The 11,813-nt window shown below is 58.2% G+C and overlaps 1 protein-coding gene across 1 annotated transcript in view; it reads right to left on the bottom strand.

Moving 5' to 3' along the window:
* Positions 1 to 11,799, bottom strand: part of MYO7A (myosin VIIA) — a 106,216-nt gene extending 94,417 nt beyond the window's left edge. The window contains exons 1-2 of the mRNA XM_006149970.3: positions 11,780 to 11,799; positions 9,878 to 9,941 (exon numbers count right to left, since the gene is read on the bottom strand). Coding sequence (XP_006150032.1) covers positions 9,878 to 9,895 — 18 coding nt within the window. The 5' untranslated portion in view covers positions 9,896 to 9,941; positions 11,780 to 11,799. The remainder of the gene's footprint in view (positions 1 to 9,877; positions 9,942 to 11,779) is intronic.
* Positions 11,800 to 11,813: the final 14 nt, after the last annotated feature.

Genomic DNA, 11,813 nt, shown 5'->3' with positions numbered 1-11,813 from the left:
AAAGAAAAGAAAAGAAAAGAAAAAAGAAAAGAAAAGAAAAGAAAAGAAAAGAAAAGAAAAGAAAAGAAAAGAAAAGAAAAGAACAACCTAGGATCAAGCAGCCGTCAGGAACATAAGGCTGACAGAACCAATTCCGGCTGAAACGGCCCTGGGCTTGGAGTCAGGAGAGCAGGGCCCGGGCCCTGGGGGACCTTAGGTGAGTCACTGGCCTCTCTGAGCCTGTTTCCTCATCGCTCAGTGAGGGGTGGCCTTGGTGAGTCTGAGACCACCACGGCGTGGCCTCAGCCTCCTCCAGTTCCCACCAGAACCAGCCCCAGCTGTCCGCCAGCCACAGCTGTCACCGTGGGAGGTCAGCGGTTAGCACCGGTTAGAGAAAAGAGAGGCCAAAACAAAACAAAACAAAAAAAAAAAAAAAAAAAGGAGAGGCCGAGCTGGCCCACAGGGCAGCGGTTAGATGCTGTGCACACGGATCCGGACCTCATGGGGCCCGAACCCTGGCCCCCCAGCTTGAGAGACGTGCCCAGTGCATGTGTGTGCATGCCCCAAATCCTGCGAGGATTCTGGCGGACACCCCTGGGGGATGCTTTGTGCAAGTGAGTGGCTGGAGCTCGGGGTCTCCGAGGCACCCCTCTCTCTGTGGGGTCTCCGAGGCACCCCTCTCTCTGTGGGGTCATGCCCAAGTGGAGACTGCCCTACAATGGTGCTGTCTAAATGATCTCAAAGGCACCCCAAGCCCCAGGGACCCTTCCCCAGGAAGGCCAGAGCCCAGGTTCTAGTCCTGGCTGTGCCACCAATGCAGTGTGGCCTTGGGAGAGCCACCCACCCCTCTGGGCCTCAACTTTCCCAGCCTTAGACAGAGGAGCTGAGGGGACAGTGGTGCAAACGCCGGGCCTTGCTGTCCTCCTAGGCATCAGCCACTCTCAGCCAGTAGGAATTCCTGGGCCCTCAGCCTTTCTGTCACCTCCTCCTCCTGCTGGCCTGGGGCTCAGTCCCAGCTGGAATGAAAACCAGCCTGTGTCAGGCCCACCCCTCACTTGTCATCACCGCCTGGCCCTTAGGCTTCAGGGCTCCATTGTCACCTCTGGGAAAGGTCAGCTAGGTCCTTCCTGAGGCGCCCATGCGGAGGAACAGTGTCCAGCTGCAGGTGCTAGGAGGGAGCCCCGTGCCACTCCCCCACCTCGCAGAGCAACTGCCCCTGCACCTGAAGGCCCTCCTGCTCTGGTCCCCCCAAGTGCAGAAACCCCTCAGACTGGAGCAAGGCTCAGGCTTTCCAGCTGCAAGCCCCCCACCCCCACACCCCAAGAGCCCAGGCACCGCATGTGGCCTCCGAGGGCCAGGGTCCATACATCCCTGTGGCCAACCCGGCTGACGGGCGGGAAAACAGAGGCCGGGACAGGTGCCCTCTCGCCCTGCCCCCTCTCGGCGCGGGCCTCACCGGCAGGACCGCATAGGTCTTGAAGGCCTGGTTCAGGCTGCGCACCAGGGCCCACTTGCCGGGCTGCGGCGCGCGCTCCTCCGCGGGCTGGGCGGGCTGGCGGTGGCGCTGCTTTGACTCCCTAATTCACCTAATCCCGCGCGCGCCGCCTGCCTGGGAACCCTAAACCGGGCCATCTGCTGCGGCCCATGGCAACAGCGGCTTAGGTGACGTCCGCGGGAGGGGAGGGGGCGCCGCGCAGACAGCATGGGGGACCCCTGACATTCTGCCCCTCCCGGTTGGCCCCCCTGGAGCCTGGAGGGCTGTCCACCAGCCCAGATCACCCGTGTCCCTGGGACCCCTGACACAGTGTGTAAAGAAAGCATGTGTGTATAGGGAGAAAACTCAGGGGCATTCCAGGGCAGGGCTGGGGACCCTGTACCCAGAGACTAGTGGGGAGGACCTGCCGGGTCTTCCTGGCTGGCTGGGGTCTTGGCGGAGCCAGGCAGAGAATATTCCTTCTGGGGCAACTTCAGGGGGCTGGTCCTGTTGACCGCCCTGAGGTGGGCCAGCTGGTCAGGTCCAGCCTGGTGGGGAGTGGCTTGGGGTGAGGAGGGCAGCCCCTGGGCTCCCCAGCACAGCACAGCCTTCAGTGGCTTGGAGATCATCGGACAGTGGGCGCCAAGCTGGGCTCGGAGTCCTGGCAGCTGAGCGGGACTGGGCACCCGGTTCAGGTCTGTGCTGGGCTGTGAGCCCGGGGCCTGGAGGTGCAGGCCAACCTTCCCCTCCCTGCTTCTGCCTCTCCTCTGGACACATCTTTTCTTTCAGGGCCTCCAGCCTCCATTTTGGTTCTTGGCATCATGCAGGAACCTGCCAGCCAGCTGCTCCCCAAACTATGGTGGGAGAGCAGAACAGTGAGAAAGGGGACAGTGACAGAGGCCGGAGCTGCCCAGGCTGGGCCCCGGGCCTCCTCCTACCCCAGCGGTGTTCCTGGACTCAGGGATGAGGGCTCTGGCCCAGCACGAAACCGCTGGCTGACTGTGGTGACCTCACCCCCTTCCTCTGCCCTCCTCTCCCCCCACCTCTCAAGCCAAGGTGGGAACAAGCCCAGCCGTGCCTGCCCGCTGGCCCACGGGGCCGCTGGCCCACGGGGCCGCTGGAACGGTAACCGGACCCCCAGACCCAGCAGGTGGTGAGCGCAGGCTCCCACTGAAGCGGAGAGGGTGCTGTTAACAGATGTGGCCTCCAAGTCCCCAGCCTGGCGGGCAGACCAGACAGCCAGTGCCACCAGGTCAGGCAAGATCAGGCCCTGACTCTACAGTTGGAAGGCCTAGGTTCGGTCCCAGCTCAGCCTCTCGAACCCTGGGCCAGCTCCTGCCTGTGTGGCTTTGTTTCCTCACCTGTAGAGGACAGGTGGCTGTACCTTGAGGTGCTTATGAGGACTGACCAGGTCAAGATGGGCAACACACTTGCATCAGTGCCTGCGTTGGTTGTTAGGCGTTGACAGCGTCACGTTAAGTGCTAAGGTTTTTTTGGTGGATATGAGGGGGGAAAGCACTCTACAAACAGCCCAGCACATCAGAGTCAGGAGGGACGAGATGGGAAAGCCAGAGAGACCCCATGGGGCTCCGAGAGGCTGACCCAGCCTGGGCCCAGACCACCCTGAGCGGGCCCCTAACAGGTGGCGAAGACACTCTCGAGAGCAGCAAGAGAAAGGCGACTTGGAATACGCAAGGAATCCGTGCTGGAGTTTCCTGGGCTGCCGGAACTTCTTGGGCTGCCCTGCGATGCTAACAATGTATCTGAAACACTGTGATTTATAACAAAAAAGGTATTATGATGGGTTGGAGGTTCAGGGTCCAGAGTCCCTGTCACACCACGACAGCCAGGGCACAGCGCCATCCACGAGTCTGTTCTGGGCTCCTTCCCTCTCGTTATAATCCCACTAGAACTCAATCCTAGGGGCCCCCCCATCACCTAATCACTCCTAAGTCCCCACCTTTTGACACCATGAAGGTATTAAGTTCCCTTTTTATAGCTTCTCAACCAAATAGCAACACAGGAATTTGGGGAGATACAAACCATACCATTCTCCCAGGCGCCCCATATTCACGTACATTTCCCCATACAAAATCGCCCCAACAGTCCGAAAAGCTCATTCCAGCCCTCAGTGTCTAAACTCTCTATAGCTGTGAGCCTGCGACATCAAAACAAGCGACACTCCCACAACACAAGCATGAGACAGACGCTGGGTAGAAATGCCCATTCCACAGGAAGAAAGTGGGAGTGCTTCATGGCGCAATGATAATGCACTGCCCAGGAGAAGCAGGATCCCATATGCCGACCACAGTTCAAATCCCCAGCCTGGCCAACCCCAAGCATACCAAGCACACATGCCTGTGCCCAAGATCCTGAGAGCTAGCAGGCGGAGGACGGGGACTGTGGCATGACCAGATCCTGGGGAGGGTGCTTCTCTCTCCTGGCTCCTATAAGCACTCTATCATGAATAAAGAAAAAAAATGTAAAAAAAAGGAAAAGAGTAACAGGATCCTGTGAGTCCAGACCCCAAGAGGACAGACATTCAGCCCGGAAACTCCACATGCTGTCTCCAGGATGCACTGTGGGTGGGCCCCAAAGCATCAGGAAGCTCGTCCCCCAGCCCGGCTGGGCTCAGCCCTCACTCCAGCAGGATTCTGTGCCCACAGTTCCGAGATCTTCAGGGCGCCCACCCCTGTGGCTCCTCTAGACATGACCCATGCCATGCTCCCACCCGCATTTCAGACTGGCCCTGCCCTGTGGAGGCTCTCTCCGGCAGGCCTCCCCACCCCCGGCAGCTTCGCTGAGCTTGCAGGGTTTCCTGGTGCACGCTTGGAAATCTAGTGCAGGCAGCTGTGCCAGCACCCAGCTGCTGTATGCTGCACGCCTGCAGAATGACATCCAGGGTGAGCCGGAGCACCCACGCAGCCTGTACAGCCTGCACCTGCGGATCAGCAGCCCCAGCCACACCTGGGCTGCTGCAGACACAGCTGAGCAACCTGGGGGTGGGGAGCGCTGCCTGGGAAGGGCAGCTTCGAAGCCTTTCTCGTGTTGTCTTGACGATGATCACCTGGATCCCTCCTGGTCAGGCTAACCTCTAGAAGCCCCCTGAAAATGCACCTTCCTTTCTTATCTCATGGCCTGGATGCAAATTTACCGAATTGTTCCTACTCTGCTTCCTTTTTTTTTCTCCCAATTTTATTTGCTAGAGGGTGTGTGCTTGGGGGTGGGGCGAGGGGAGTAAGACAGCACCCTCCGAGGGATGGCCACACCACACATTCCCCTCCATCTCTCCTTTCGGGAGTTTGGGTATGCATGCACACATGCCTGACTTGCCTTGCAAGCTGTGCTGGGTCCGGGACTCGAACCACACAGTTGGCCAGGTATGCTCCAGCCTCCTTAACCACCATGCCACTGGTTGGCCCCCCCTTTTCATTATAATTTGTCTTTAAGTAATTTATTTCTGCTCGCATCTTATTCTATGCTATTAGAAGTAGCCACAAGCTCTTTCTACATCTTGCCTAGAAACCCCATTTGCCAGATCTTCGTCACGCTAAGAGCTGGTGCTCCACGAAGCTTTAGTGCAAGGACCCAGTGTGGCCGGACCGTAGGTGGTGGCAGAATGGCCTTTTCTCCAGTTTCCAATAAGACAGTCCTCATCGTCCTCGGAGCCCCCTTCAGAATGACCTTCCTCGTCCGCATCAGTATTCTGGCCACCACCATTTAGCCAGTCTCTAAAAAGTTCCAGTTCGTTCTTCGAAGCCTCCACCAGAATGTAGGCTTTGCCTCACTGCTCCCCCAGATTCCTGCACCCTCTGCCCGTAAACCGGTTCCAAAGCCGCTTCCACGTTTGCAGATATCTGTAGCAAGACCACCCGCCTGCTGTGCCACCCCTCGGTCTTAGTCCTCTGTGTCGCTGTGAGTGGGGTCCCCGAGACTGGCTGACATGGAAGCAAAGGTCTGCCCAGCTCACAGTGCCGGGGCTAGGGCCCAGTGGCCATGTCGGCCAGCGTCTCGCAGAGCCTGTCCACAGGAGACCGAGTACAGAGAGGCCGCGATTCGTCTGTCCTGGGCCCCTCCCCTCCTTGTAAACCCGCCAGAACTGGGTCGTACGGGCCCACCTTTCGGCACCATCAAATCTCAACACACAAACCACGGCAATGATGATCAGCTGATTTCTTATCAGAAACCGTGAGGCCAGAAGGAGCAGAATAACACGGGCAAAATGCCGAAAGAAAAGGAACGCCAGTCAAAAATTCGGTCTCTGGCAAGAGTGAGTTAAGACATTCTCAGATAAACAAAAGCCGGAATGTGTCATGAGTTGACCTGCCCTATAAAATAATACTCAAATCAGGGACCAGCAGATAGCGTAATGGTTACGGCACTGGACTCCCACATGGCTGACAGTGGCTCAAGTCTTGGACCCGGTGGCTTCAAACTCACACTGGGCACGTGTGTATGCGTGCCCAAGATCCCAAGAGAAGAATAGAGGAACAGGGATTACAGTGTGGCCATCTCCCCTAGGGGCTGATTTCTCCCTTTCTCTGTCTCTCTGGCGAGCGCACACACCCTATAGCAAAACTCTCTCTCAAAAAACAAAAACGGGGACCAGCAGTTAGCATAATGGCTATGTTGCTGGACTCCCATGTAGTCGACTGCGGTTCGCGTCCTGGACCCGGTGGCTTAAAACTTACGCCAGGCGCGTGTGCGTGCGTGCCCAAGATCCCGAGAGGAGAACGGAGGAGAAGGGATTGCGGCGTGGCCATCCCCCCTGGGAGGTGATTTCTCGCTTTCTATCTCTCTGTCTCTCTGTCTGGTGAGCGCACGCACTCTATAGCAAAAATCTCTCCAAAACAAAACAAAACAAACAAAAAGTACATAAAACAAAATTGCCGTTTTTATTTTTAAGGATACATTTCAGTGGGACTCAAGCTGCGGCTGACTATGTAGGAGTCCAGTGACGTAACCATTATACCACCTGCTGGTCCCTGTAATATGTATTTTACTGCAATAAAAATGTTGACGGGGCCAGTGAGTAGCACAGTGGTTGAGGTGCTGGACTCCCACACGGCCAGCCACCACTGGAGTCCTGAAGCCGGCAGCTTGAGGATTACGCTGGAAGCATGTGTGTGCATGCCCAAAACCCCCAGAGGAGAATGAAGGAGGAGAGATCGCGCCTTGGCCATGCCCTCCGAGAGGTGACTTCTTGCTTTCCCTCTCTCTGACTGTCTCTTTCTGGTGAGGGCATGCACCCTACAACAAAAACCTCAAAGAAAAAAGAATCAAACAGAAGACATGGCAGTAATGGAGGAACTGATGGAGAAATATGTAAGACAAACAGAAAACAAACAGCAACATAAGTAGGTCCTTCCTTATGGCGATTACTTTACAAGTACAAAGATGAACCTCTGCAGTTAAAGGTGGAGATCGGCAGAATGGATCAAACACATGGTTCGACCTAAGCTGCCTACAAAAGACCCACTTCCGCTCCCAGGGCACAACCAGGTTAAAAGCAGGATTCCATGGGAACAGTAACAGAAAGGGAACGGGATGTCTACGCTATCAGACAAACTCTAAGTCAAAAACCGCTACAAGAGACAAAGAAGGACCTTACGCTGTACTGAGAGTGCCCATCCAGTGACCGCCCACGGCCCACGAATGCAGCTTTAACCTCCCTCTGCACACAGATCTGAGCCGGGTACACACAGTCCCTCCCCAGCCCCACCGCGGAGCCAGAAACCTGTCACACTGAAGCAAAACAGCCCTCCTTGCGGGGGGCGGGGGCAGGGGCGTCCTTGAAGAAGTGGGTCATGCACGCCATGGAGCTCAGGGTGCTCGTCCCACCCTGGCACCCTTCTGGCCCTTGGAGCTCTGGGCAAGGCCTCCCCGAGTCCCTCCATCCTGCAGGCACGAGGTGCTCCTGCCTCAGTCTCACGGCCTTTCTTTGACAGCCCCCTCGAGGGCAGGGCACGAGTTCCACATTCTCAGGTGCCCCCCACACCCCTCCACCACGGCTTCCAGCTGTCCCATTCCCAAGAACCTTCCCTGGGTTGCCCACCTGTCTCCAGGGAACACCTCCAGGTCAAGGCGTACTCCCTTTATCTCTGCATCCTTCCTGTCCAGTCCAGCCCAGAGAAGGGGCCCAAGGGCACTTTGCTGGGTGGGTGAGAAGGGGCTGGAGGAGTTGCCTTGGGCACACTGGGGAGGCCCATGCACCCCATCCCACTCCACAGGCAGGAACACAATGGGTCAGCTCAGCCAGCCATAGCGTCCCGAGGAAAAAGCCCATGTCCTGCAAATGCCACCCAGCACGGGCAGTCGGATGCCTATCCTGTGCCCTGCATGGGGCCTTCCTTTTCCTGCCTCTCCCCTCCCCCTTGCCAGTATGGCTCCTTACCCTATCAGGACCTACCCTAGCTCGTGTCAGCTACCCTATGTGAGCCTCAGCTTCTTCACCTGAGGTATGGGCACAGCGGCCCCTACCTCATACCTTTACCGTGATGAAGTGAGGTTGCGTGTAGACTGCCTCACATGTAGGGGGCACCCTCTGATGGATTAGAACTTGTGACACATGAATAAGCTTTTTCCATGAGCAAAGAGATGTGGGTTTTTAGCCCATTTTTATGAGGTGTCTCCTATGTGGGAGCTCTGAAAGCTGAGATGATGGCTGAAAGGATGGATGGGTGGGTGGTTGAGTAGATGGAGGCGTGCATGGATGGACAGACAGGAGGGCGGATGGGAAGATGGGAGGGTGGATGGACAGGTAAGTGAGTAGAAGGAGGAATAGGAGGATGGAAGGGTAAGTGAGTAGAAGGATGAGTGGATGGATGGACAGATGGGTGGATATACAGATAGATGGGTGGGTGGATGGGCAGATGGGTGGATAGACGGACAGATGAGTGGATGGACAGATGGGTGGACGGACGGACAGATGGGTAGATGGATGGACAGATGGGTGGATGGATGGACAGATGAGTGGATGGATGGACAGATGGGCCTATGAATGGGTGGATGGACAGATGGGTGGATGTACGGATAGATGGGTGGATGGATGGACAGATGGGTGGATGGATGGACAGATGGGTGGATGAACAGACAAATGAGTGGATGGACAGATGAATGGATGGACGGACAGATGGGTGGATGGATGGACAGATAGGCCTATGAATGGGTGGATGGACAGATGGGTGGGTGGATGGGCAGATGAATGGATGGATGGACAGATGGGTGGATGGACAGATGGGTGGATGGATGGACAGATGGTGGACAGATGGACAGATGGGTGGATGGACGGACAAATGAGTGGATGGATGGACAGATGGGTCTATGAATGGGTGGGTGGAGAGGGAGCGGTGCGGACTTGCTGCAGCAGCCCCAGAAAAGAGGGTCCCATCTTCCTCTCAGACGAGGAAGCACCTCAGGGAGGCTGAGGAGGGCTCCCAAGGACCCCACTCATCCACAACAAAGCCTGAGCCGCAGCCAGGCTGTGGGTTCTGCCTTGTGGAACCGGATCCGGTTGGTCTGCAGGGCTGGGACCATTTTCAGGACCAAAGAAGTAAGAGAAGGTGCTTCCTCCCCTCCTGCACCCCGATTTGGCACCTGCCAAACGCTCAGCCAGGGTGACGCTTTCTCTGAGACCTTGGTTGTGCTCAGTGGGGCTCTGGAAGGGACATCCCTCAGACCCTGAGGGAAGCCTGCCTCCCTGCACACACACCCACACCAGGCGCGAGCCAACACGCTGTCCTGCTGGGCCTGGGGCCTCTGATGACCCCGGAGGTCTGGAAGCTGCCCCTGAGTCCCTGCAGCACATGGCCCCGCGAGCCCTGGGCCCAGCGCCAGGCCCACCTGGCCCAGGGCCCACATTCCTGGCTCTGCTCTGGGGACCAGGAGCGCATGAGCCTCAGGCGGATCACGGGGAAAGGCTGAGGGTCAGCGGCTACAGGGCCCAGGGTAGGCAGCCTTTTTTTTTCGGGACGTAGCGGATGGGCACCCCCAGCCTCTCCCTACAAATGCCAGGGGCTCCAGCTTGGGCCATGTCCCTCCCCACTCACTGCTCCCAGAGGCTCTCAGGGTTCTTTTTGGTCTGGCTCCCTCCTCCTCCCCGGAGGATTTGCCGCATCTGGGCCTTTGCACATGCCTCCACTGTCAGGAGCATACGAGATTCGGGCCTTGTCAATCAGTGATGGCACCCGGGGTGAGTCAGAGAAGGGAGCCCCAGGCTGGGCCTGGGAGAGGAGGGAAAACTTTATAGCTGGGTTTTGAGGCATGGATAGGAGTTCTCCAAGAGAAAAGGCTGGGCGGGGGTTCCACGGGTAAGCGCGTCAACGAGACGATGTGGGATGGGGCAGGGAGGGCTGTCGACAAGGTCGCCCTGGCTCCGAGCGTGCAGGGTCGAAGGCTGTGGGCTTTGGGCTGTGGGCCACTCACCTGCTGAAGAATCACCATGGCCCCAAGTCTGCCGCGCCCACTGCCCGCCTGGCCAGACGCAGCTCTGCGGAGAGAGAAGCCACGTCAAGCTCTGAGCAGGCCAGCACTGGCAGCCTGGAGCCTGGCTGGGGTCGCCTGGGCTTCTCCCAAAGCCCCAGCCCCTCCTCCCTCCAGGGAACCCTCCCTGCCTTTGACCCCCCTGGCCACCACCCAGCCCGGTGACCTGAGCCTCAGCCACAGTCCCAGCTCCCTCACCCAGAGCAGCCAAACTCTTCCCTCGGCTGCTGTCCTCTGAGATTCCCAAAGGGCTCCTAGAAGGAGCAAGTCCAGTCTCACCCAGACAGGGACAAAGGGGCCCAGAGAGGGACCAGGACTTCCCCGAGGGCGCGCAGCAGGGCAGGGCACATCGAGGGCTGGGATTCACTCTCTGGACTCCCAGCTCAGGACTGTGCCAAGAATGTGGATGGCAGGGGCAGCCTGCCCTTCCAGATCACCCGCCCGCTCAGCATGGAGGACTCGAGCCCTGGCCGGGCTTTGGAGGCTCAGCACAGCCTGGGCCCTAGGGGTACCCACTCTTCCTGCTTTTCCTCCCTGTGCCTGTACCAGGCCTGCCCTCAGCGACTCACTACTCCGGAGACAGGCCAGTTCTTTCTTACCCCTGATCTCCGCACACACAGGCCCTGCCAGTATTCCGACTGGTACATTCCTACCTCTATCGTAAGCTCAGTTCAGATGGTACCTCCTCCAGGAAGCTCTCCCTGACCACTGCCAGGCTGCTAAGAATCTGTTTCCTTTTATGCCATCTGTGACTATAGAGTTATGTCGCCTGGGTCTGGTGCAAAGTTGGGGAGTAATCCAGCGTGCAATGTCGCCAGAGGGAGACAGTCTGAGCCATGGCCTGCTCCAGCCTCCCCCAGCACAGGGCAGGCCCAAGCCAGGCACGGCAGGAGCTGTGGGACCTGGTGTAGCGATACAGTATCTGCCGCAGCCCACGGGCTGGCACGAGGCCTTGCTAGCCCCTGACCTGTCCTCGGGATGAGCATCAATTTTTCACGAGGGCCCATTCAGAGGCATCAGGGCATTTGATCCTCTGCCCACGACACTGCCTGACACCCGAGCCTGGACCCCGGGACAGTGGGCACACGGCCACCGGGAGACCAGCTCCGGCCTTGGTGCCTGACGGGGAAGCAGACTCAAGGCAGCCCAGGCGCTGCGTCCGGAGGGGAGGCCCGGGCCAGGGTGCTGGCATCTAGGACACCGGCGGGTGTGGCATGAGCCGGGGCAGGACCGGCACTCTCAATCGAGGCCTGGGGCCTTGCAGGGTGGAGAAGGGGTGGGGTGGGGAGGGCTTAGAAGCTAGGGCCCACCAAGAAACACTGCAAGACACACATCAGTTTCTGAAAAGGAGAAGCCACGTCCAGGTCCGTCTCTCTTCTAGCTGACGACAGGGAGCAAGACCGCATCGCAGTTTCTACCCGCCGCTTCAAGGTGCCTTGTCCCTGTAGGTAGGGTCCCCCACGCTGGCTGGGGGACTTCACACTCCCGTTTCTCAGATGGGCATTTGGAGGCACAGAGGAAGGAAGTGACTTATGCAAGGACGGAGATAGTGTCAGAGAGATAGCAAGGGAGACAGAGACAGAGACAGAGCAGTCTCTCTGCCACCCCAGCACGTCTGCTCCCCTGGCCCCAGAGCGCCCCCACGGCAGCCCCAGCTCAGGGTTGAGTCGAGGGACACCATGTCCTGGCTCTTCCCACTGTGGGGTACAAGCCTCCGTCACTCCGAGCTCAGGATGACTGCATCCACTGCGGCTGCGGCCAAGTCCTCAAGGGTGGCAGGAATCCAGGGCCAGGAGCAAGTGGCTCTGTCGGGCCTCTGCTGCTCAGGACAGCGGGCATCCTTACCTGGTCCTGGCTGCCCACTCTCAGTGTAGATTAA

The sequence above is a fragment of the Tupaia chinensis genome, unplaced genomic scaffold (assembly GCF_000334495.1).
Source record: "Tupaia chinensis unplaced genomic scaffold, TupChi_1.0 Scaffold000274_1, whole genome shotgun sequence".
NCBI lineage: Eukaryota > Metazoa > Chordata > Mammalia > Scandentia > Tupaiidae > Tupaia > Tupaia belangeri.
This window is presented reverse-complemented; position numbering and strand designations above follow the sequence as displayed.